The 26,725-nt window shown below is 53.4% G+C and overlaps 1 protein-coding gene across 1 annotated transcript in view; it reads right to left on the bottom strand.

Annotated features, from left to right (window-relative positions):
* Ryr3 (ryanodine receptor 3) overlaps positions 1 to 26,725 on the bottom strand; it is a 369,516-nt gene that overhangs the window by 33,521 nt on the left and 309,270 nt on the right. The window contains 11 exon segments of the mRNA XM_048333185.1: positions 378 to 429; positions 755 to 861; positions 2,857 to 2,953; positions 10,400 to 10,512; positions 10,888 to 11,019; positions 12,825 to 12,884; positions 13,176 to 13,346; positions 20,162 to 20,254; positions 20,354 to 20,441; positions 22,025 to 22,265; positions 25,820 to 26,140. Coding sequence (XP_048189142.1) covers positions 378 to 429; positions 755 to 861; positions 2,857 to 2,953; positions 10,400 to 10,512; positions 10,888 to 11,019; positions 12,825 to 12,884; positions 13,176 to 13,346; positions 20,162 to 20,254; positions 20,354 to 20,441; positions 22,025 to 22,265; positions 25,820 to 26,140 — 1,475 coding nt within the window.

The raw sequence follows: 26,725 nt of genomic DNA, 5'->3' as shown, positions 1-26,725 counted from the left end.
GAGAGATAAGGAATGCAGGGAGATGTCCCTGCACCCAGGCCACGGCAGAGAGGCTGCAATGGAGAGGGTTTGGATCCTACAGGTCCCTCTCTCCTGTGCCTGTGGCACAGTGGACCTGGGTCCTGCCAGGGTGCTCTTGCTCTCTCTCTCTCTCTCTCTTTCTCTCTTTCTCTCCCTTCCTCCCTCTCCCCCTCTCCCTCCCTCCCTCTCTCCCTTCCTCTCCCTGTCTCGTGTCTGTAGTGCAGTGGACCCGGATCCTGCCAGGGCATGCTCTCTCCTGTGCCTGTGGCACATGCACCTGTTCACATGACAGTCTCCCCGCGCCTGTAGTGGCAGGGAAGACAGACGGAGACAGTGCGCAGAAACCCCAGGCGTACCTTGGCCATCATGCTGGAATAGGAGGTGTACAGAGGGTCCTCTTCCAGTTTGCTGGGAAGAATGGAGGAAGCAGTTAGCAGGCTACCTCTTGGATCCCACAGAAAAGACTAAGAGTATATGAATCTCAAATGATATGCACTAGTGAGCTCATTAAAGCATTCCCCCGTCCCTCCCTTGCAAATCACTCTGGGAAACCGAATTAGCTCTGGCTTGCTATGGAATTCAGGAATAAGATTGCAATCCCAGGCCGGTTAGTGTTCAGAACCTGCCCAGCACCACGCTGGGAGGGTCGCAGTTTGGAGCAGGTCCTCCTGAGGCTTCCCGGTGGCCAACCACGAGGGCGGCTCAGACCCTGCCTCCCTCGCCCTCAGCTGACCTCCTCTCTGTGAGAGCATTTTGGCTGAAGTGGAGAATGATCTGATGCAGTGGGTCGGGCTGCTTTTCCGGCTCTTCCTCCTCCTCCTCCTCCACCTTGGGTGATCTCTACAACAAATCCACACACAGGTTTTAGCCACAGATTTCACCACGTGCCACACAGCTGCATGCGAAAAAAGGCAAAGCACAGGCATGGAAGGTATCGGACTGGAAGCAGAAAAGGAAACCGCTGCCTCCTCCATTTATTTCAGAACAGAGGTCCTGAGGATGCAAGGGTGGCAGAGACATAGAAACATGTCAATTTTAGGCTAAGTGAGATTGAAGAAAAGACAAAAGGCCAACCACAAGGGAAGGAGCTTTAGGCTCCAATCAGCAGAACCTCGATGCACCCGAGATGAGTAGAAGTTAAGATAAGGCTGAGTCCTTCTGGCCAATACTGGAAATTTTTCTTGGGGAGTTGGGTTGCAGAAGGTAGGGCGGGGAGATTAAGAAGTACAAAGCTCTGGGGCCATTTTGGGGGTCTAGTATCATTCTAGACACAACCTGTGTGTCTGCTAGCCTCCCCAGGGCTGCTGTCCTGGGGCGGCAAGCCTTTTGCAGAAAGGGGAGAGATTTCCAGCAGCGGCACAGTCGGCAGCGCAGAGCAGACCGGGGCACTGGTGAGAACGGGTTCAGAGCAAGCCGAGGCTGGACCGGCTCCCCGTCAAGTCCATGCCCATCAAGAAAGTGGGAACACCTGGCGAGGGCCTTTCTCAGCCATAGGAAGGCACAGAAGCAGAACAGGGCGGAAAGGCTTAAAAGAGAGGAAGAAGGAGAAGAAGCAGGACGTGGTAGGGAAAGGTAGAGAAAGGAAGACAGAAACAGTACAGGACACGCAGAGAGAGGAAGTGATGGGAGAAAACGACAGACAGAGGGGAGGGTGGGAGAACAGGGGAGGAGGGGAGGACAGGCCGGAGGGGAGCACCGAGGGGAGGGGGATGCCGCGGGCTGGCGCTCAGAATCGGAGGAGGCTGCGGTGTGGTCCTTCGGCAAGGCATAGTTTCCCTCGCATGCCGTTCTCTGGGGTTTCAGAGCACGTCATGCCTGACTTGCTGACAGCCGATAGGGACGGGAGGGGCCTGGAGGTCCTGGGAGGCGCCCTTCCCAGAGCAGTTGCGGTTAGGCATGTGGGGGTCCTGGCCGGGGTAGGGTGCCTCCCGCAGCCCCAGTGCTCACAGCCTAATTCGGCGTGGACGGCCATGATGTGGCCGCGCAGGTCAGGAAGTGTTAGCTGTTAATGAGGAGGAGGGGGAGGAGGAGGGGGGAGGGGGGGAGGGGGGAGGAGGAGGAGGAGGAGGAGGAGGAAGGGGAGGAGGAGGGGGAGGGGGAGGAGGAGGAAGGGGAAGAGGAGGGGGAGGGGGAGGGGGAGGGGGAGGAGGAGGAGGGGGGGGAGGAGGAGGAGGAGGGGGAGGGGGGAGGAGGAGGGGGAGGGGGAGGAGGAGGGGAAGGGGGAGGGGGAGGGGGAGGAGGAGGAGAGGAAGGGGGAGGGGGAGGAGGGGAAGGGGGAGGGGGAGGGGGAGGAGGAGGGGGAGGGGGAGGAGGAGGAAGGGGAGGAGGAGGGGGAGGGGGAGGGGGAGGAGGAGGAAGGGGAGGAGGAGGGGGAGGGGGAGGGGGAGGGGGAGGAGGAGGAGGAGGGGGAGGAGGAGGAGGAGGGGGAGGGGGGAGGAGGAGGGGGAGGGGGAGGAGGAGGAGGAGGGGAAGGGGGAGGGGGAGGGGGAGGAGGAGGAGGGGAAGGGGGAGGGGGAGGAGGGGAAGGGGGAGGGGGGAGGGGGAGGGGAGGAGGGGAAGGGGGAGGGGGAGGGGGAGGGGAGGAGGAGGAGGAGGAGGGGGAGGGGGAAGGGGAGGGGGAGGAGGAGGAGGAGGAGGAGGGGTGGGGGGGAAGTTAACCCTAAGGCAAAGTTCACCCTTTGCTCTTAGGACCATCTGCAAGGCCTCCCGGAGGATCCATGGGTTCATTCCTCTCATAGCATACATTTGGTTTTTGTGAGTGATGAACTGTTGTAACACACACACACACACAAAAGTCAAACTCACCCACACCCATATCTGCAAGTCAGTACTTACAGCCAAGTCCTGCACTAGATTCTCTTCAAAGGAATACGCCTCTGTTTCTATCCAAAATCTCTGATAGCCATGGAGGAAGAGGTTAATAGAGCGGTGCCTAAGCAGAAGGGCGAGAGGGGGGTCAGGAGGCACGCGGACTCGCAGGCGTCGTCTGGGTGGTTAGTGGTTAGTAAGCAGGGCGGGATTTTGTACAATTCGGATCTTCTGATTGGTCAGGCTGGCCAGGAGCGCACTGTGAGTGTGGGCTTAGAAGGAACCAGAACTCTCCAACCAGGCACTCCCCAAGGGCGAGCGCGCGTTCTGCACACAGCCGTGGTTACAGCAAGACACGGCGGTGACCGTGACCCGTATCTGGGCTCACAGAGGCTGCCACGCCTGCCCTCTGGTAAGAAATGCTCGTCAATGAACAGCCCTGGCGGGCCTGCCTCACAGGGCGGGCCGCGGTTCCCATGGAATCACCACCGGTCTGGTGAGGGGTTTAGTCTGCGGCGTTCTCGGAACACCGGTCCTCCGCGGGGCGGTCTGGGCCAGGTGCCGCAGCGGCTTTGAGAGGAAGGCCACCCCCGCGCTCCGCCAAGGGCACCTGGTGCGCCTCGGGACCCCTCCCCACGCCCCTGGGGACTGAGGAGCAGGGCGGACGGGCAGCAGGCGTCCCTGGAGGCCAGGGCTGGAGCTGCCGCTGGGAGCAGCTGAGGGAGGGCAGGAGCGGGAGGGCCGTCGGGAAGCCCTGGGCACGGCTTACGGAGAACGAAGGGCTGCCATTTTTCTTTCAAACCTGACCAATCAGAGTTCATTAGACAATTGTACAAAGGTATGTTCTCACGCTCACATCCACCATGGCCAGGGGAGGAAGAGTGCAGAACGAGAGTGGTCCTCCACAGATTACATTACCATTAACACGGGTATAAGCCTGTCATACTGAGCTTTCTCATTAACCTTTTCCAGCCAAACCCGTTGGAAGGTGCTCAGGAAGAAATTGTTAATTTTGTGTCTGGAGAAAAGCATACAGGTTTTCTTTTAAAAACTAACATCAGGGAAACAGTTTTCACATAAACAAGTCAGCTTTCGTGCTGGGAGATTCCATGTCGTTGAGGGGATCACAGGCCAGGAAGCCTCGCCTCTACTGTCAGTTTCTCAGTCGTGAACTCTGCTTTTCAGTCCATGCCAGCATGAAAGCACAGGGCAGCTCAGGCAGAGCTCCTGGGTCTGGGGTGGCTGTCCTTTACCTGGGACAGTGCGAATCCCAGGACTTTCCCGACCCACAGGAGTTGAGTTGCAGGAGAAGCAGCCCCAATGAAACAATAGCACTAACGTTTTCAGTGGATTCAGAACAAAATGCTAGTGTTTGAGAGACTTCCTATCTTCCCTGACAGCCTAGCCCTGAGGAGTTTTTTTTTTTTGTTTTTTGGTTGGTTGTGGGGCTTGAACTCTTGGCCTGGGCCGTCTCCCTGAGCTCTTCAGCTCAAGGCTAGAGCTCTACCACTTGAGCCACAGCGCTACTTCCAGTTTTCTGGTGGCTAATTAGAGATAAGCGACTCAAGGGCTTCAGCCTCCTGAGCAGCTAAGGATCCCAGGGGTGAGCCACGAGGATTCGCGAGCTCTTCTGCAGACTATACTAGCACAGTATCAAGTGACAGGAGAGTACATGCTTTCTCATGTTTCATGACTTCCAGAAAACAAACTAAAATCCTATGTCTGTTTGCATATTTTATGGCCATGAAGTTTACTTTTCTGTGAGGACTTCAGGATCCTCCATGTCTATGCTGTTTGATTTAAATTTTTATCTTTTTATTCATTATCTGTTGGTTGATTGATTTAGTGACTCCCATTCTGTCCCCCAAACAGAAGCCTGTTTTCTAGAGAAAGGCCTGCTGGAGTAGATGCCCATCTCAAACCTGTGGTTCTGTGAAGACGCTGAGGAGAACAGAGTTGGCTCAGGGCCAGGGAACTGCACACTCTGGACAACGGCCAAGACCCACACACGGATGAAAGAAAGGATACACACAGGAGTGTCCCCGCTCTCCTACTGTACTGTCTACATGGATTCAGAATACACTGGCGAAGGTCTTTCGGCTCCCTGAGCAGGGGCAGGGGTTCCCACTGAACAGGAAGTTGCTAGACCAGAAGCTGACATTCAGGAACCAGATCTGCTGGCCACCACAGGTCTGACCTCATCCACTCCAGTGTGAGGTCACCAGCTCTGCTGTCCACCACAGGCCTGACCTCATCCACTCCAGTGTGAGGTCACCAGCCCTGCTGTCTACCACAGGCCTGACCTCATCCACTCCAGTGTGAGGTCACCAGCTCTGCTGTCCACCACAGGCCTGACCTCATCCACTCCAGACAGCGTGAGGTCACCAGCCCTGCTGTCCACCACAGGCCTGACCTCATCCACTCCAGTGTGAGGTCACCAGCTCTGCTGTCCACCACAGGCCTGACCTCATCCACTCCAGACAGCGTGAGGTCACCAGCCCTGCTGTCCACCACAGGCCTGACCTCATCCACCCCAGACAGCGTGAGGTCACCAGCCCTGCTGCCCACCACAGGCCTGACCTCATCCACTCCAGACAGCGTGAGGTCACCAGCCCTGCTGCCCACCACAGGCCTGACCTCACCCACTCCAGACAGTGTGAGGTCACCAGCTCTGCTGTCCACCACAGGCCTGACCTCATCCACTCCAGTGTGAGGTCACCAGCTCTGCTGTCCACCACAGGTCTGACCTCATCCACTCCAGTGTGAGGTCACCAGCCCTGCTGTCCACCACAGGCCTGACCTCATCCACTCCAGTGTGAGGTCACCAGCTCTGCTGTCCACCACAGGTCTGACCTCATCCACTCCAGTATGAGGTCACCAGCCCTGCTGTCCACCACAGGCCTGACCTCATCCACTCCAGTGTGAGGTCACCAGCTCTGCTGTCCACCACAGGCCTGACCTCATCCACTCCAGACAGCGTGAGGTCACCAGCCCTGCTGTCCACCACAGGCCTGACCTCATCCACTCCAGTGTGAGGTCACCAGCCCTGCTGTCCACCACAGGCCTGACCTCATCCACTCCAGACAGCGTGAGGTCACCAGCCCTGCTGCCCACCACAGGCCTGACCTCATCCACTCCAGACAGCGTGAGGTCACCAGCCCTGCTGCCCACCACAGGCCTGACCTCACCCACTCCAGACAGTGTGAGGTCACCAGCTCTGCTGTCCACCACAGGCCTGACCTCATCCACTCCAGTGTGAGGTCACCAGCTCTGCTGTCCACCACAGGTCTGACCTCATCCACTCCAGTGTGAGGTCACCAGCCCTGCTGTCCACCACAGGCCTGACCTCATCCACTCCAGTGTGAGGTCACCAGCTCTGCTGTCCACCACAGGTCTGACCTCATCCACTCCAGTGTGAGGTCACCAGCCCTGCTGTCCACCACAGGCCTGACCTCATCCACTCCAGTGTGAGGTCACCAGCTCTGCTGTCCACCACAGGTCTGACCTCATCCACTCCAGTATGAGGTCACCAGCCCTGCTGTCCACCACAGGCCTGACCTCATCCACTCCAGTGTGAGGTCACCAGCTCTGCTGTCCACCACAGGCCTGACCTCATCCACTCCAGACAGCGTGAGGTCACCAGCCCTGCTGTCCACCACAGGCCTGACCTCATCCACTCCAGTGTGAGGTCACCAGCCCTGCTGTCCACCACAGGCCTGACCTCATCCACTCCAGACAGCGTGAGGTCACCAGCCCTGCTGCCCACCACAGGCCTGACCTCATCCACTCCAGACAGCGTGAGGTCACCAGCCCTGCTGCCCACCACAGGCCTGACCTCACCCACTCCAGACAGTGTGAGGTCACCAGCTCTGCTGTCCACCACAGGCCTGACCTCATCCACTCCAGACAGCCTGAGGTCACCAGCCCTGCTGTCCACCACAGGCCTGACCTCATCCACTCCAGACAGCGTGAGGTCACCAGCTCTGCTGTCCACCACAGGCCTGACCTCATCCACTCCAGTGTGAGGTCACCAGCCCTGCTGTCCACCACAAGCCTGACCTCATCCACTCCAGTGTGAGGTCACCAGCCCTGCTGTCCACCACAGGCCTGACCTCATCCACTCCAGACAGCCTGAGGTCACCAGCCCTGCTGTCCACCACAGGCCTGACCTCATCCACTCCAGTGTGAGGTCACCAGCTCTGCTGTCCACCACAGGCCTGACCTCATCCACTCCAGTGTGAGGTCACCAGCCCTGCTGCCCACCACAGGCCTGACCTCATCCACTCCAGTGTGAGGTCACCAGCCCTGCTGTCCACCACAGGCCTGACCTCATCCACTCCAGACAGCGTGAGGTCACCAGCTCTGCTGTCCACCACAGGCCTGACCTCATCCACTCCAGTGTGAGGTCACCAGCCCTGCTGTCCACCACAGGCCTGACCTCATCCACTCCAGTGTGAGGTCACCAGCCCTGCTGTCCACCACAGGCCTGACCTCATCCACTCCAGACAGCCTGAGGTCACCAGCCCTGCTGTCCACCACAGGCCTGACCTCATCCACTCCAGTGTGAGGTCACCAGCCCTGCTGTCCACCACAGGCCTGACGTCATCCACTCCAGTGTGAGGTCACCAGCCCTGCTGTCCACCACAGGCCTGACCTCATCCACCCCAGACAGCCTGAGGTCACCAGCCCTGCTGTCCACCACAGGCCTGACCTCATCCACTCCAGTGTGAGGTCACCAGCCCTGCTGTCCACCACAGGCCTGACCTCATCCACTCCAGTGTGAGGTCACCAGCCCTGCTGTCCACCACAGGCCTGACCTCATCCACTCCAGACAGCGTGAGGTCACCAGCTCTGCTGTCCACCACAGGCCTGACCTCATCCACTCCAGTGTGAGGTCACCAGCTCTGCTGCCCACCACAGGCCTGACCTCATCCACTCCAGTGTGAGGTCACCAGCCCTGCTGCCCACCACAGGCCTGACCTCATCCACTCCAGTGTGAGGTCACCAGCCCTGCTGTCCACCACAGGCCTGACCTCATCCACTCCAGACAGCCTGAGGTCACCAGCCCTGCTGTCCACCACAGGCCTGACCTCATCCACTCCAGACAGCGTGAGGTCACCAGCTCTGCTGTCCACCACAGGCCTGACCTCATCCACTCCAGTGTGAGGTCACCAGCTCTGCTGTCCACCACAGGCCTGACCTCATCCACTCCAGTGTGAGGTCACCAGCCCTGCTGCCCACCACAGGCCTGACCTCATCCACTCCAGTGTGAGGTCACCAGCCCTGCTGTCCACCACAGGCCTGACCTCATCCACTCCAGACAGCGTGAGGTCACCAGCTCTGCTGTCCACCACAGGCCTGACCTCATCCACTCCAGTGTGAGGTCACCAGCCCTGCTGTCCACCACAGGCCTGACCTCATCCACTCCAGTGTGAGGTCACCAGCCCTGCTGTCCACCACAGGCCTGACGTCATCCACTCCAGTGTGAGGTCACCAGCCCTGCTGTCCACCACAGGCCTGACCTCATCCACCCCAGACAGCCTGAGGTCACCAGCCCTGCTGTCCACCACAGGCCTGACCTCATCCACTCCAGTGTGAGGTCACCAGCCCTGCTGTCCACCACAGGCCTGACCTCATCCACTCCAGACAGCCTGAGGTCACCAGCCCTGCTGTCCACCACAGGCCTGACCTCATCCACTCCAGACAGCGTGAGGTCACCAGCTCTGCTGTCCACCACAGGCCTGACCTCATCCACTCCAGTGTGAGGTCACCAGCTCTGCTGTCCACCACAGGCCTGACCTCATCCACTCCAGTGTGAGGTCACCAGCCCTGCTGCCCACCACAGGCCTGACCTCATCCACTCCAGTGTGAGGTCACCAGCCCTGCTGTCCACCACAGGCCTGACCTCATCCACTCCAGACAGCGTGAGGTCACCAGCTCTGCTGTCCACCACAGGCCTGACCTCATCCACTCCAGTGTGAGGTCACCAGCCCTGCTGTCCACCACAGGCCTGACCTCATCCACTCCAGTGTGAGGTCACCAGCCCTGCTGTCCACCACAGGCCTGACCTCATCCACCCCAGACAGCCTGAGGTCACCAGCCCTGCTGTCCACCACAGGCCTGACCTCATCCACTCCAGTGTGAGGTCACCAGCCCTGCTGTCCACCACAGGCCTGACGTCATCCACTCCAGTGTGAGGTCACCAGCCCTGCTGTCCACCACAGGCCTGACCTCATCCACCCCAGACAGCCTGAGGTCACCAGCCCTGCTGTCCACCACAGGCCTGACCTCATCCACTCCAGTGTGAGGTCACCAGCCCTGCTGTCCACCACAGGCCTGACCTCATCCACTCCAGTGTGAGGTCACCAGCCCTGCTGTCCACCACAGGCCTGACCTCATCCACCCCAGACAGCCTGAGGTCACCAGCCCTGCTGTCCACCACAGGCCTGACCTCACCCACTCCAGACAGCCTGAGGTCACCAGCCCTGCTGTCCACCACAGGCCTGACCTCATCCACTCCAGACAGTGTGAGGTCACCAGCCCTGCTGTCCACCACAGGCCTGACCTCATCCACTCCAGTGTGAGGTCACCAGCCCTGCTGTCCACCACAGGCCTGACCTCATCCACCCCAGACAGCCTGAGGTCACCAGCCCTGCTGTCCACACATATCACTCCCGCCAGTTCCACTGGTTAGACACCCTCCGTGGATTCTGGGGATCTTACATGTCCCCCAAGGTTGTGGGCTAGTGGCTTGCTGCCATCTGTAATTTGACGGGGGCCTGAGGGAAGGAGCCAGGTCATGAGGCGTGCCCTTGAAGGGGCCCTGGGACTACTGGCACTCCCGCTGTCTCTGCTTTCCAGCTACCATGTGGTGGGTAGCTCTGCTCTGCCCTACGCTCCCTGCCATCGTGTTCTGCTTCACCATAGATCTAACGTGATACAGCCAAGTGACAATGGTTTGAAACCACCAAGGAAAACAAATTTTCTGTCCTCTTCCGCTGGTTTATCTCAGGTGTTTGTCACAGTTGACTAAGTATAGACTCCACTTGCTATGCTGACACAGGATGAGTCACACGCAACCGAAAAACCTTTACATAGATTTTACACAGTGTTCCCCTCACCAGCCTTGCGCATATGGCCTTTCTTCATGGTAAATAGGTAAGTTGAAGGGTCCTCAAGTTCTATCTCTGTATCTGCTGAAGACACAGTCAGTTTGGTGTCAAGTGTCTGAGTAAAGAAACACCACTTGGCCTTAGGTTGGAAACCCTGGTGATATGTTTTAGAAAGCAACTCCTTTCCCCAGAGGCCCTTATATCTTCATGAAGAGTCCTGCACCACAAGTGGGATCCTCCCTGTGCCTGTCCACGTTGCAGGGGTGCTGGCGAGCTGAGCGGGCCTGACATGGGTGCGGGGGGGGGGTAATCCCATCTAGTTTTCATTTTTACGCTTGGCTGGGTTGCTGGGCAGGCATGGGCCAGGGCCTCCAGTCTCTATTCTTCAGATCTAAGTGTAAGGCTCTGGATGCTATTCAGCTCCTATGGTGGGTGCAGAGAAGGGGAGGAGCACATACCTGGGCAGGTTGTAGAGAGGGGCCATCCTGAAACAGGCCACCACAGCCCGCTTCCGCTGCTTGGACAACAGCTTGTGCCAGACCGCTTTCTTGGACCTCAAAGGCTGCTCCACCTGAGAATACATCACACGGATAGGTAGAATGTAGCTTCTCAACTGTACTTAGCAAAATGGACCCGGTAGGAGACAATTTTGTTTATGAAGGTGTTAGGTTTTCCTCTTTTCCTCAAATGTGGTTAGCTATTTTCTTGTTTAACAGCAGCTTCATAAACAGTGGGCTTGAGTGAGTCGCTGGAGCTAACGTGAGGCTGCTAGGTGTGTGTGTGTGTGTGTGTGTGTGTGTGCGCGCGTGCGCGCACGTGCGTGTGCACGTCATGGCTCCTGCTCTGCTTTCTGGGCCCTAGGCGGGCACTTACAAGCCAGGGCTCACTGCAGAAGGAGCGCTGTATTCCAGCAGCCTGGCCGCTGCGCTGGGGCAACGCTCCTCACCTGCTCCAGGTGGAAGACGGCTGCTGAGATCCTCTGGACACGCTCCACCGTCTTTTCTGGATCAGACGGTCCATCACTCCTCACCACATCCTTGTAGAGGTTCAGCTGCCATTTTACAGCTGGATCATCAGACTGAAAATCGAAGCATGTCCAGCAGGTGAGCCACTTCTTATGCCTCCTCTACCAAGAAAGGCTTCTACCAGGGGTTTGTAGTACCTGAGACTCAAACACCCCCGCTTGCATTCTCTCTCTCTCTCGCTCTCGCTGTCTCTCTGCAGTCCACCACACTGTAGATGCTCATAGGAACTTTTCATTCTAGCTTTCATCTCACCTAACTTTTGTTTTTGGTCCGTCATGGGGCTTGAAGTCAGCCTGGGCTCAAGGCTGGTACTCTACCACTTGAGCCACAGGGCTCTTCCTCTCCTAGCTTCTCCTAACTCTTATGTCGTATTATCCATCCCCCTTTCCTCTGGGCTACATTTTAGATGATTTCCTTAAAGCAATCTTCCAATTTATGAACTCTCTTTTCAACTGCATCTGGTACTTTTGGCTGGTTTTAAATTTCAATGATAACTTACTTTTATCATCACTAAGATTTTTTTCCAAACTCATGGCCTCTCCTTTATAAAAAATAATTTCCAGTTCTTGTTTTATGGAGCCTACTGCTTCCTTTACCTCTTTAAATATTTTAATGATATTTATGGCTTAATTACTTCTTATGGCTCCTTATTGCTTGAAATCTCTTTGTTGCAGCTCTGACTCCCTCACAGAGATTAATTTCCTAACTTTTTTTTCATTTCCCTTACATTTCCTTATATGCTTTGCAGTTATGAGTTTATTTCCAGAAGTTCTATTGGTTTCCTGTCCTGCAGGATGGGAAGTAGAAACTCTCTAAACGGCTTCCTGGTTGTCTCTGCAGGAGGTTCCTGGCTGGGTCTTAGGGGTTCGAGACTCATGTTATATTTGTCTCTCACTCTGCCTTTGTGCACAGGATTGGTATTTAGATCCTACATACCTCTTCCTGTAATATTATTTAAAAATCTAGCCCTCAAGCCACGAATCTGACCTGGAGAAGTCTCCAACAGTGAATTTTTGTTTTCAGTACTTGGAATGTATTCCTATTACCATTTCAAAAACTCTACCCTCTCTATATGTTTGGGGTGAAAACAAGAAGGGTGTGTGTGGTGGCAATGTAAAATACCAGTTATCCATTTTAAGGCATAATGTTTCCAAGGAAAGAGTTGTTCAGATTCAAAGGCCTGAAAAAAAATTCTCAAATTGCCTTTAAAATAAAAATCCTCTCTTTTGGGGCTGGGAATATAGCCTAGTAGTAAGGTGTTTGTCTTGTATTAGTGAAGCCCTGGCTTCGATTCCTCTGCACCACATATATAGAAAAAGCCAGAAGTGGCGCTGTGGCTCAAGTGGCAGAGTGCTAGCCTTGAGCAAAACGAAGCCAGGGACAGTGCTTAGGACCTGAGTTCAAGTCCCAGGACTGGAAAACAAACAAACAAACAAAATCCTTTCTTTTTGGACCATGCCAACTCAGACTCAAATTTATTTGGTTTCAATTCTCTCAAAGTGGGAGGTGATAAAACCAGGTGTGCATTTCAGTGCAGAGCAGGCCTTGCAGTCTGAATCCAAGTACCTCCCACCCCAGCCACCATGGCTTCATGCTCAGGTAGCAGGGAGTGAGAAGATGACTGTTCAGATGACTCTTTGCAATAGCAAAGGAAAGAACAAAAATGAAGGGGATGGCTGGTTACGCCAAGTCAACAGTGTTAAAGAAAACACAAAGGGAGTGTACTATACCACGCCTGTAACCTCAGTCCCCGGGAGACTGAGGCAGGAGGACCAAAACAAAACAAGGACAATACAAACAAGCACACAAAGCCGCAGGTGAGCCCGCGAGAGGCTGGGGAGGGCGGCTCCAGCGTCACCTTCTCTTGCAAGTGCAGGTTGTTCCGCAGATGCTCCTTGACCTCTTCGTCCGTGTCCCTCTGTGGAAAGATGTTCCATCTTACTGATATGTAAGTAGGGGCAGTGATGGGTGGAGGTCAACAGCAGAGCTTAGCTGTGACCATTATGAGAAGGAAAATGACAGAGACTTAGCCCAAGTTACTGACTTCCAAACTAGCTCTGTGTCCCTGGATTGATTTCTGTTCCTCCGCTCCAAGGCCCTACTCCCGCCCCCCCCCCCCCACCCGGAGGACGGACCCTTGAGGGGCTCAGCAGCTTCCACTACCCCCCGGGCCCCCGCTCAGCTCGGCCCAGCCGGGCAGGCGGCTTACACAGCTGTATCGTGACTTTGCGAGGGAGATCAGCTCCTGGTCGCCTGGAGTGCACATGTTCAAGCCAATGGGCAGCATTTTCTTCAGCGCGGCCACGATGAGGGAGGTCTGGACAGAGTACAGGTCACCCCTCCGCTTCGTCTTCTTCCGTTCCTGGTCTTGTCCTCCAGACTGGGTTGGCATTGGGTAAAGAGAGGGCTTCAGTGACTGAAAAGCTCTGCTTCCTGTCAGAGGCAGCCTGCTTCCTTGTGGCCCTGTCAGTGCAGGCGGGGCCTGACTACACCTCCAAGAACAGTAAAGCGTGTTACACAAAGACAAACTAGGTGCCCACGGAAGACCAGTGTCATCTCCCGCCGTCCCTTCTGCACATGCACACTAGACACACTCAGCACACATCACACCTTGGCTCACTTACTTCTGCACCAAATAAAATGACTGGTATTTTGTAAAAGGAGTGACTGATGACTGATAAAAAAGGACCCCAGAGCAGAATCCAGTTCCCCTATGCTAGGAGACGCGTAACAAGGAAGAGCATCCTTTGTGGTGCATGCAAGGTGCTGTGGTTTGGAGCACCGTCACCCTGAGGACTCTCCCCACTCCTTGGACTCTAGGAATAGTGTACATTCTCATGTGCACCTGAGATGGGACAAGGCCTCGCTCACACTGCCTCATCCCTTTCAGAGAGGCCAGCAGGCCTAAGGAGCTCAAGGCCCTGGTCTGTGCTGGCAGCCCCCGGCAACCGTGGCCTCGTGGCTGGTGCCTGCCAGCCTTTGCTTTAAGGGGTGTCTACTGCAAGGGAGGAGGCGGCAGGGCAGTGACATAATGACCTAGAAACTGGGCTCTGGGAGCAGGGGTGGCCAGCCGTGTCCTCTGGACCTGGAACTTAAGGTCTAGGATTCCTGGCCTTTGAGTGATGGGCTTTCCCAGGAGGAAGGAGAGACCGGGGGGAAAGAGGTCGTCATCCTCCTACAGAGGAATGGGGTTCCTGCACTGGGTGCCAGTGCTCAGTGGTTCTATTTTGGAATCCACAGCACAGACCCTGTCAGACAACCCTCCTGGCTGTGGGGCCCAGGAGCCCCAGGACTGCAGCGGGACAGTGGGAAGACATGAGAGTAAGGAGAGGCTTCTTAGGCCCCGGAACACAGCAGAAAGAGAGGCTGGTTCTCACAACCGCCGAGCTCTCGGGCTCACGGAGCACCAGCCAGGTTCCTTCTGCGTCCACCACAGGTGTTCAGTTCTAAAATCTGTGTCCAAGGGCAGAACTCTGTCCTTAGGGCCAGAACTTGGTCATATGTATATAAACCATGTGCACATAAAATGCCAATGCAGAATACAGTATACAGTGAAGTAAATATGCTGAAAATGGTAACTGCTGATCTGAGTATGTAATTTAGATAATTTCCTGCCCATTCTCTACTTGATTTTGTCAGTATCATAGCATAATTGCTATGTGAATGACATGATTTCAATGTCTCTGATACTTAAATAAGACATCTATTATCTTTTCAACAATTCTGAAATATTAACAAATCTGTTTTATAAGTGAGAATGTGATGCGCAGGGAGGTTAAATACACATGCCAGAAAGCATTTGAGCCAACACAGATAGCTCTATTTGCCTCTCTTTTATTTATCTTCCTTTCTTCTCTATTCATCTCCTCTCCTTTTGGGGAGGGGGGGATTATGGGTTGAACTCAGGGCCTAGACAGGTGCTCTACTATTTCAGTCCTGCCCCCATTCCATTCGCAGGTGTGTGTGTGTGTGTGTGTTTGTGTGTGTGTGTGTTTTCTCAGATAGTTACCTGCTAATTTTTGTCTCAGTGGGTGTCAAACCACCATCCTCTTGTACCTGGGATTGCAGGTTTGAGTCTCTACTCTAAGAGTTCTTTTCTAAGAGCTGCACGTGACCTTGTTGCTATGAATCTCCCTTCTCTACCACAGGCCTTAGGGCAGGAGGCTTGGGCACTAGTAGGTACACACTATCAATGAGCAGAAAATTAGAATGTCCACAAATATCCTTTAGAGTAACTGGAAAACTATCCTGGGGATCGTGTCACCATAGCTCGTACAAAAACTCATGGTGGTTTGCAGATTTCAAATCCTTGAAAGATTCCTGGGAAGCTTTTCTTTGAGCGGTGTGGGTTCAGAGGCCGTGCATGTCGAGCAGGGGACCACTAACAGAAAGGACCAGGGCCCCGTGTGGCAGCATGGAAGAGCCAGGCTCTTAGGCAACGCTCTCCCTGCCAGTGTAGTGGCCGCCACACTCCAAGAGCGGGCAGCTGGGGAGGGCGGGCGCAGAGACAGCAAGAGACCTCGGGTGAGCCCTGGCTGGTTCTGCATCTTCAAGAGTGGGTAGCCTACGTTCACTGTGGTGTTCACTGTGGAGGGCGGGTGTCTTCCCCGGGGGAGGCCTGGGGACCTCCAGGTGGGCAACTCCATTCTGTACCCCCTCCCCCTGGTGACTGCGGTGCAGTGGTGGCCAGTGCTGACACCCCTAATACTAGGACAGAAAAGACACATCATGCATTTGACCTGTACCTTTACTTGCATGGCCTGTGTGGAAAGACAAGAGAAAAGAAACAAGAAAGTCAGTCAGCAAACGCAGGAGTCCAGGACATCACATGTCATTCACAGCGTCTTAGCCTGTTTCTCTGCCAGCACAACAGGAACTCAGTGTTCTGGGAGTATGGGGAACGCAGCATGAATGACAGGGAAACTTAGGATGGAGGTAAATTTGTTCAAAAGACTTACACTTGGCACAGTCTCCCATGCAAACTCCTCAGGTCTGAAGTCCTTCCCTCCCCCTGCCCACTGCTCACCGGAGTGTGCGTGCTACACACGGTCTGTTATGTAACCGAGACTTCAATTTTTCTTCCTAACCCTGTCACACAGTCAACGCCATCCGACCTTTGGCTATAAAAAGGAAAATGACTGGACTCCCAGGCAATTCTTATGCTTCCAAAGAAGGGTTCCCTTTGAACGGAATAACAAGCGCCCTAGCCATACACGGAGTGAATCCAGATCACTGCACGACTTGAGTGAGCGACATCAACCTTCTTGCACCACCAACCGTAAACATCCCAGAGTTCAAAAGCTCCCGTACCTGACCAACTCCACTTTCATTATTTTCTCCACATATTGCTAAGGAGAGGTGTCATTCCTTAATTCTAATTCGTACAACTTCAAAATGATTTCACTTCCACACATTAAGATCAGAAGTGGCTTATAATCAGACAATTCCATGTAGGACCTTAGGGTTTTTGTTGTTGTTGTTTTTAACCAGGCTTTTCAGGTGAAGGGAGTTTGATGGGACACATCGGCTGGTGCTGTTCTGCCCGGGGCAGCGTCAGGGGAGCTGCTTTAGGTGAAGGTAAACATGCACCAGTACAATGTCCATCCAGTTAGGTGCAGTGAAGGCAAGTCAACTGAGCAGGGCGTGTCAGAGAAAAGGGGACATTTCTGGAAACGTCAGAAAATGAGAAGTGCATCAGAAGTGGGCATGTATATATGAGAGCGACAGATAAGATAGGTGGTGGTGTGGAAAACAGAGGAATGGGGAGAGACTAGAGGAGGACAAGAGGAAGAGCAAGGACGGGTGTGGGGTATGAGCATGGGGTAGAGGAGAAGGACTAAGATTGTAAGCACACTGCACAGGGTAACAACAAAGAGTATAAAAATGATAGTGGTGGAGTGGGAAAACGAAAAAGAAGCAGTAGTAAGAAGGAAGGCTTGAACAAGGAGAACTTTGTGTATAACTGGATGCCCTTGAAAACCTCAAAGATAACTTTGGTAACACAGTTCTCATTCCTTCTAACCCACTGAAGCCATGCTCCGTGAGATGAAGTGGTTTTCAACCATGAGTCACTCTAATTCTTGCGTCGTAACTCTTTGTATTCTATACTTTACAACCTCGGTCAAGGGACTGGCGTTGCTTGGGCTAAACAAGTTCTAACTTACCATTCCCCTCCAAGGAAGCTGCTGCCACTGTTTTTTTTTTCCCCAGAAAACAAAACAAATTAAAAACAAAACCAAAATATTTGCTCAGCTCAGTCACATGTAGCTTAGCATATATTTTCAAACTGGTGATATAGAGATGGAATAGATAGTGAACTATCAAAAACAATCTGCACTCGCTTCCAGAAAAATAGCACAGCTGTTTGACCTTTAGTTTTGAGCTCCATTGTGATCGGTGCCCATGGGGTGTTTCCTCCACTTCCCTTCCATCCGCAATAGCCTGTGCTGTGTGTGCCATGCAGTGTTCACACACATGCCCAAAGAGCCTGCCACAAGCACCGTGGGAAGCTTCATTTATACAACCCAGTACCCAATTTAGAGGTAAAAGCAAGCAAATGTGACAGCTGCCCATTCAGTCCAGGGAGCAGAGAGAAAAATTGAGTTGCAGGGAAGCAATGATGGACAGGAAAAGTAGCTTCTCCCTGGCTACCCAGGACGTGGTTTGCCATCTACCTACTAGTAGTTCTAGTTGTTGTTGTTTCTTAGGGACAAGGTGTTTCACTAACTTAAAGAAAGCATCTGGAAATGTGGCTTAGTGGTAGAGTGCTTGCCTAGCACACAGGAAGCCCTGGGTTCGGTTCCTCAGTACCACATAAGCAGAGAAAGGCAGAAGTGGTGCCGTGGCTCAAGAGGAAGAGTGCTAGCCCTGAGCAAAAGAAGCTCAGGAACATTGTCCAGGTCCTGAGTTCAAGCCTCAGGACTGGCAAAAAAGAAAGAAAGAAAGAAAAAGAAAGCATCTTATCAAATGTTGCCCTGTGCTGGAGATATTGTTGGAAGTGACTTTTAACCGCACCATCTTAGCCAAGCTTGGAAAAGTCAGGAAGCAAGCTCATCCTGTCATGCAGGCTACGAGTAAGTGAAGGATGCAAGGTTGGAATAAACAGCTGGGCCAAAGCTTTGGCTTCTTCTCAATTTCCAGTATACCTACTGTAATACTCAGTACCTTAACTGAGGCACCAGGAACAATACGAACGAGTACTTGTTACAGTAAGGACCATAGTAATGTTAGTGTCAATGGAAAGAAGGCCCCCAGCTGTGTCGTAACTTTGGCCCTATCCCAAGTGGCGCAGAAAAGACTGCTACACATTGTCAATGGAAATAAAATGGGTTTGCTCCTGAAGACTAACCTTACCAACAAGACGACGCCCAGACTCTGACCATGACCACTGCCAACAAAACTCACAGAGCGGGCTGGGGATATAGCCTAGTGGCAAGAGTGCCTGCCTCGGATACACGAGGCCCTAGGTTCGATTCCCCAGCACCACATATACAGAAAACGGCCAGAAGCGGCGCTGAGGCTCAAGTGGCAGAGTGCTAGCCTTGAGCGGGAAGAAGCCAGGGACAGTGCTCAGGCCCTGAGTCCAAGGCCCAGGACTGGCCAAAAAAAAAAAACAAAAAAAAAACCTCACAGAGCATTATCCTCACTCAGTGATGCAAATGAACCAAGCTTCAGGTTAGTTGGTTAGTCGGTGAGTTTTGAAATGTCATTTTCTGCCATCTCATCTCTTTATGAATGAAAACCCAAAGGCTCAGAGTATCCACTCATCACCAGAGGGCTGAAGCCATTTCAGGGTCATCTTCATCGCTCACTTGCCAGTCATGACGGACACTGGTTAGCTCCCGGCTGAGCCAGCAGATCTACCCCAAGCGGAAGATAGCCTGGTGTCTCAGAGATGGAGTTGGAAAAGAACATCTACCGTCTGCACCTCCATCAAGCAGACATGTCTGCCAGAAGGCGAGTGACCACGATTCCGTCCAATGGTCTAACGCTCAAAAGCATGTGCTGGACGGTCCCCTAGCAGCCAACTCCCCCTGGGGGTGAGGCCTCATTTTGTTTGCCAACCTCTACTAAGCAGCATCCATGTCAAGTAAGCGTGTATCCTAGGGCAGTTGTGGGTGATGGAGGAAGTGCTAGTGTTAGCACAACTAACAGCTGGAGGGAGATGGAGCCCCGAGAAGTGCTGCAGCTACCAGAGCTTCCTCCGTGTGCAGCTCCAGGCAAGGTTGTGCTCATTTTTTGTGTCATAGCAGGCCCTGGTCCACGGTCCACGGTCCACGGGCGTGGGTCCTCCATCCCAAAGAGCTACCAGAAAGATGCCCAAGGTGGTTGCTGCGAGCCCACAATGCCCGCCTTCTCACTTCCACCTCCGAGGGGCCCCACGCACACATTCCCCCTCCCCCCCCTGCTCCATGGGGGCAGCCCTGTGCCTGCTGAGAGCCGCACACCTGCAGGGTCACAGGCCGCCCAGGCTCAGCACCTGCAGCCCGGCGTCAGGGAGTCAGGGTGAAGAGTAAGCCCTGCTTTTGTGTGTACACCTGAGGAAATGTGGCTGAGAAGTCTCTCCAGTCACAACCACGAAGCCTCAGGGGGCTCAGGAGGGGCTGTGAGGACCCCCCCCCCCACGCTCCAACCACACCCACCCTTCTCTTTTTCAGACACAGGTCTGACTGTCATCTTTCAAACATTCCCTCCAGAGAGAAAGGCAAATGTTTGGCTTTCGGAGTGCATCTGTCATTGGGGATAAGGCATTAAGAGGTCAACATGTCTAAAATAAGACAAGTACTTGTGCTCCGGAGAGGAGGAACACAAACACAATGCCAGAGCACGGCAGAGCTACCAGAATCGCCACGATGTCAAGGTAATTTCTCCCCACTTCACGTCACAGGAAGTATTCTATTTTAGAGCCACTGACGGCAGCTTCTGCTCTGGAGACCTCTGGAATGCCTTAGGTGAATCTTGAAACTTAAACTTTCTGACACACAAGCAGCTGTTTATTTATAAAATGTGATGACCATGCGAATTTGAGACCAGTTCCTTCCGCTCGTCCTCAAAGACGCAGCAGCCGAGAAGCTGGTTACACAGCTTGACCTACATGAAGTGTGCACTAAGACCACAAACGCTGAAACGGATTCAGGCCACGTCTGTGGTCAAGGATGCAGAGTCTTTGGAACTGGCTTTTAAGAAAGGACTTACTTTTGACATCTTGCTTTTGCTGTCTCCAGTTAAAAAGGCCAAATTATTAATTTCATTCTGAATCACAAAATTTTGCTCTTCTCTCTTGAAGTTCTAAATGGGGGGAAACAGAAAGCAAACGTCACAAGAAAGCCCGCGAGGTCTGTACCTTCGGTCGCCATCCTAAATCCGGGGCTCAAAGGGGTCCCTCACATGAGACTTGCACCACAGGATGAAGACCTCTGCCACCATGCGGAAGAGCTGATCAGAATCCGCACCAGGGCTTTTCAGCCAGTTAGATCTGAAAGGCAAATGAACAGACAGATACAACTTAGCAAAGATCAACACACCCCACTCACAAAACTATGCTGCAGCTACGTTCCCATACAAAGGCAACAATGAAAGAAACTAAAATGTCAGTATTCTCCTTCCATACTTTGATACAGGTATAGATCTCCGGTGACCACTGACATTTTTGCTAACGGATTCAAGGCTTATCTTAGCAAACAACGTCGGAAATCAACACTGCAGGCAGGGTAGTAGCTCAGAGGCTCAACAAGTGGCTGCACTTAGTGCCCAGGCCATCACTTTCCATCCCAATCCTAACTTCACGACAGGGTTGTTTTTGTAGGCGTTTTTCCATTCTTTCCCATATAGAGTGCAAAGCCGGCTCTGCCCGCACAGGCACGGAAGGACTTGAAGGTTCTCGCGCCGAAAGGATCTGTTTCTAAGCAAGGCTCGTATGGCCGCCACTCTCAAGGAGAACAGGCTGAAGGCAGGATGAATGAATTAATGATGACCTCAAAGACGCTCTGACATTGCCGTATTTAGCAACTGTCAAACACCCTACAGACTCAGCCTTCAGTCCTGATCATCGGTAGTGATGGATGCAATTAACGTTCTATTTCTGGAGCAACCTTACTCTACTTGTGTTTTTATTTGCACATTAAACTCTGACAAATTCCTTCTTCATAATGCTAACACAATTATGTTACCAGAAATGACTAAAATGACCGTCAAAGCAGGGAACCTTTTGTGAAAATGTGTATCATTTCCTGTGGCAAGCTAAGGAAATAGTATCGAATGTACGTGTGGACATACATTATCTGTACCTACCTGTCTGCTTACTTGGAAACACTAAATATAAATACTCTCAAAAATTACTTCAAATAAGCACAATCTGCTTTATAAAGTAAATGCTCGCTTGGCCCAGCTGTATTTCCTGTCGGGGTGCAGCTCAAAAAGTCAGTCATGCTCCCCAAATATTGCTGCGCCCCTTCATTACCCATGGGTGTCTTAAACTTACCCGAATTTGTGCTTTGGATCTTTAAACTCTAAGAGAGTGTGACAGAGTCCTTCTCTGCTCAAGGGTTTTCTCAGAATCACTCTGCTAAACACTCACCACTCCATCCTACTTAACTCCTATCACCCTCCCATAAACCACGTGCTGTGTGTTTCCTTGGCTGCTCATGCCCCCTGGTTCCATCCTACCTAACTCCTATCGCCCTTCTAGAAATCATTTGCTGTATGTTTCGTTGACCGTTTGCACTCCCTTGTTCCCAGGTGGAAGCTTCTAGGCCAGAGAGTTGATCTATCCATTCTCCCCACTCAGTGCCTAGCATAGAGCGAGCCGCAGTCCAGGAGTATCCGCTGGGTAGTGTGGGTGAGGAGCAGACACGGTTCACACACCCTCTCCCAGGATGCACTCGGGCCGCAATCCACACAGAACCCCTGGTCAGGGAAGACACCGCCTGCCCCGAGGGCCGGCTCCCGCGATTCCCGGGGCGGGGCAGCGGTTCCCGCCACCCTCCCGCTGTCTTCCTGTCCCATTCCACGCCCACAGGGACCTCAGGGAGGGGCAGGCAGGTCCCAGGGCTCCCGTACCTGTTGTTGTCCACGTAGCGGATGAGCATGGGGTAGAAGGCGTAGAGGTCTCTGCAGAGGATGGCGAACTCGTCTAGGATGAGGAGCTCTGCCTCCTGGGTGTCCCCCTTCCCGTCGGCTTTCAGCTGTTCCTCCTCCTGCACCGTCTTGACGGCCTTCTTCTTCAGCTTCTCCAGGGTGGGGAGGAAGTGGCTGCGCAGCAGGTCCGGCCTGGCTTTGCTGATGATCGGCTGGGCGTACACTGCGTTGGCAGACAAAGGTTCTTTCCCTTATCCCGCGTGCCGTGCCAACCGGGGACGACGCGAGCAGGACCCTGACAGCTGCGACTCAGGTGGGCGCCTCCCCCGGGAGCCTCCTCTCCTCAGTCTGCTGTGGAGGGCGGGGTACCAGGGCCGCTGGGGCGCCCCTCCCCATACACCCAACTCCGCCTGCACGCCTGCCCTGAGCCACCGCCCCTCCCCCCAACAGGCTGTCTGGCGTCATCCTACAGTAGGCTCACGCTGGTTTGGGCCCACCGGCTAGATTTTAAGTCCCTAAAGAAAGCTTTTCAGGGGCTGGGGATCAGGCCTAGTGGTAGAGTGCTCGCCTCGTATACATGAAGCCCTGGGTTCGATTCCCCAGCATTGGCATATATAGAAAACGGCCAGAAGGGGCGCTGTGGCTCAAGTGGCAGAGTGCTAGCCTTGAGCGGGAAGAAGCCAGGGACAGTGCTCAGGCCCTGAGTCCAAGGCCCAGGACTGGCAAAAAAAAAAAAAGAAAGAAAAAGAAAGCTTTTCATTAGGAAGAACCAGTCCCGTGCAGGCCTGGAGGTGAGTGAGCTTTCTTCTCTTTCTTTACTGAGCTCATGCATTTGTCAGCCCTCCTCATCTGATCACTGCTCATCCTCTACACGTGCTGACACGTCTGTCCTGCTGCAAAGACACACAGTTACTATGTACTAGTGAAAGCTTTGTTAAAATGAATGATTACGACGAATTCTGATGTACTTGGTTTTGAGCTGCCAGCTGCAGGCTTAATGACAAAGAGTTCAGGGTTATAACCATTTCTTTAGCATTGTTCAGGTGCAAATATTATACACTGACATTACTTTCTTCATTAAAGGGTTAAATACAAATAGGGCCATTAATGCTTAGCAAACATACAAGATAAAAATCATTGTTTTTATGTATGCATATGCATACACACATTCATGTTCTAGTTCTTTTATAGAAAAATCTGTTAATAATCCAACTATAGTTCTCAGCCTGAAGCTTTGCCAACCTATATCCTCTGCAGGCTCCTCTGGGACACAGTGCCAACACCAGTGAAAAATAAACAGAGAGGTAGGGCAACATGAGACACCAAGAAGGGCAATGAGTAGGAGGGCAATGGCCTGCCTTTCCTGCCCTGCCCTTTCCCTCCCTTTTGCTTTGCCTCCCTTTCCTCCTTCCCTCCCTCCCTCCCTCCCTCCCTTTCCCTCTTGGGGCTTGAGCTCAGGGCCTGGGCTCTGCGTCTGAGCTCTTATGCTCAAGGCTAGTGCTCTACCACTTGAGCCACAGCGCCACTTCCCGCTGGGTGGTGGCTAATTGGAGATGAGTGTCACAGATTTTCCTGTCTAGGCTGGCTGTGAACTGCAGTCCTCAAATCTCCTGAGCCGCCACTGCCTGGGGGCTGACGGTCTTTCTTTTTTTTTTTTTTTTTTGCCAGTCCTGGGCCTTGGACTCAGGGCCTGAGCACTGTCCCTGGCTTCTTCCCGCTCAAGGCTAGCACTCTGCCACTTGAGCCACAGCGCCGCTTCTAGCCGTTTTTTCTGTATATGTGGTGCTGGGGAATCGAACCTAGGGCCTCGTGTATCCGAGGCAGGCACTCTTGCCACTAGGCTATATCCCCAGCCCAGCTGACGGTCTTTCTTAAAGAGTAAGATGTAGCCACGCGTCTTTCCTTACCCTATCAATTATGTATTGATCACACGGTTATTAATTAGACTAACAGGATAGGGTATTTTGATGACAAAAATCAGAGTAATAGTAAGAAAAGGAAAAATAAAGTGAATAATAGTCACGAACTATTGATGTACATTTGAACGGGCATCTCAGTCCTTTAGCTTAGGACATTTCAATTAGAAATGGCCTGCATTCTAGTAACTTTCCTATCTTAGTTTTCACTTTCACACAAGAAAGGATAGTTTTAGAAAAACAAAGGCGAAGGGAGCTGTTGGGAGACGTACTCACTAAGCTTTGAGACTCGTCAGCCCTCATTGTGGTGCAACTCGGCTTAGATCTGAATCAGGGTGGCCGTGCCCGATGCAGGGGATTTGGGACTACAGTCATCCGTCGCTATGCCGCAGTGAACTTACTGTGGCCTCACTGGATGGTGGGTTAAAAGCAACCCACAAATAGCGATTCCCCTCCCTTCGCGGGAGTTACACTCCAGAGACCTCTCTCAACAGGAGAGAATCCGCAAAGCAGCACTTAGTGAATTGCAATAGAGTGAGGGGCAACGCTAACGCAGTTACTCTGCAGGCTTTCCCCTCTCACCGGGGTTTCTGGAGCGTGACTGCTTTGACAGGTGAGGGCTCATTGTACTGTAGAGCTGACTTGGTTACCAGGAATTCCCTGGCATGGAATGAGGGCAATCCGCTCCTGCCTGTGGGTGACATGCCGCGGTGGGGTTTCCTCACACAGAGACAAAGCCCCCCCTCTTTGGGGAGAAGGAGGAGGGTCTTTGATCCCGTGCCTTCCCTCAACACAACGCATTACGCGCGACACCATTTTCAGGAGTAGGGGGCTTTTTTCTGCCACAGGCCATTTGCGGTTCCTATGGACCACACACACTTATCCATGCAGGTGGATGGCCGTGAAGAGCAGCTGCATATTGGGTCTCACGTGGCCTGGCGTGTAAGGAGAGAGCACACTCACTGCCCGCTCACGGGCCCACAGAGACCTACACGTCCTAACAGCCATCAGTAGCCAAAAGAGTTAACATTCTGATGTCAGTTCACTTGTGACACCAGAAGGAGACAGGAACGTTTCTTCTTCAGTCCACTGATTTCTCCAGGAAGGTAAGTACTCAGTGAGCCCAGCGAGAGCATCCGTTGTGCAGGAGGTGGGCTCCGCTGTGACTGGGGGTGCTACGCTCTGTTGAGGTGCACCAGACCCAGCGACCCTGCCTTAACCTCTGACTCCCGGGCTCCAGTCGGCACAGGGGGTGCTTGGGATTTGTAGTTTCCTGACTCTGGGAAGAGGATGCATTTCCCAAGCTCGTGCCGTTTCACTTTATGCTTTAAAGGATGAGCAACTGAAAATTGGCTAAGAACACTAAGATCCTGCTACATTCCAGGAGTTACAGGAGAATACAAAGTCAAAACCAAAAGCTTCAAGTGACGGCGCTGCATGCCTACACTCGGCAGAGTCTTAGGAAGCACAAAGTGAAATGCAAATGCAGAATGACATTGAGGAGCTCGGTGGAACCCAGAGGGGAGGGGCGGCAAACACACAAGATTGTTTCTCAAAAAAAATAGGGATAGTTCTCACTCCTAAGAGCAAATGGGGCCCTGAAGTAGCAAAGCACATAAAGCAGTGATCACCAGCATGGAGTGATCAAGAAGGGCTTCCTGCCTGGGTGGGCGGGGCGGGGGGCCAGTGCACCACAAAGCTCTTCAGGGGAACATGCCAATTCTGTTCCTAGTTCAGCAATGGGGAGGTGGGGGGCTTGAAGAGGGAACGGTGCTAACTGAAAACATCATGGAATGAGCCAGAGGGGGTAGGGGGCACAGCGCCTGGGGGGGGGGGGAGGCGGGCGAGGAGACGCGGGTACCTGCGATGCGCTTCATCCAGGAGGCCTCGTCAATGCCCAGGTTGTTGTTGATGATCTTCAGGATGTTGCCCAGGATGAGGCTGAGGTGCTCCGACGTGACCCTGGTGCAGCAGGGCCCGGCGCTGGGGGGCAGGTTCTCGGGGCCCTGCTCCCACCAGTAGGACAGGTAACTGCAAAGCATGGGCAGGATCACCTCGATGACGTGGGGTATCTCCGTGTACCGGGCCCCCGACTCCGCCAGGTCATCAACCTCCTTCATCAGGCCGTCCAGCGGGGGGATGTCAGGACACATTAATTCCACCGTGTCTGGCATCCCCAGAACTGACCCCGAGGAGGCAGGAAGAAGAAAGGCACGGTCATTCAAAGGCACCTGGGGGCCGCCTTCTCTCCCTCTCCCAATTCTTCCTCGGATCTTTAGGTGAAAATGCCTATCCCACAACCCTGAGGAGACGTTCACTGGTGGGGCAGTTTTGGCCAAGCGTACAGACTACAGCTTCCAGAGACAGTGCACTTTCCTAGAGGCCATGCTGGTGTTAAAACACCAGGGCATAGAGGAAAGCAGCCCAGAACACCACGGGGGTTGCAGAAGGCTTCTCTGAATATGGCTAGTTTCCTGTCCAGGCCCACAGCATCTCTTACTGGAAAGGCAGGAGGAAAAGAAAAGTAACTAACCACCATTTAGTGGCTGAGTCTTCGTTCAGTCCTCTCTGTCCTATCAGTATTGTTTAGAGGAGCTAGAAAACCTTCATACCAGCCACTCAACCACTTGAGTCACTCTGTCAGTCTTTCTGTGTTGCTTTATGCCTGGGCCAGCCTGAGCTGTCCTTGTCCTATTTGTGCTCCCTTCTTGCCTCTGAGATGACAGGTTGTGCTCCCTCCGTAGCTTAGGATGACAGATGCCACGGT

Source organism: Perognathus longimembris, chromosome 23 (genome assembly GCF_023159225.1).
Source record: "Perognathus longimembris pacificus isolate PPM17 chromosome 23, ASM2315922v1, whole genome shotgun sequence".
NCBI lineage: Eukaryota > Metazoa > Chordata > Mammalia > Rodentia > Heteromyidae > Perognathus > Perognathus longimembris.
This window is presented reverse-complemented; position numbering and strand designations above follow the sequence as displayed.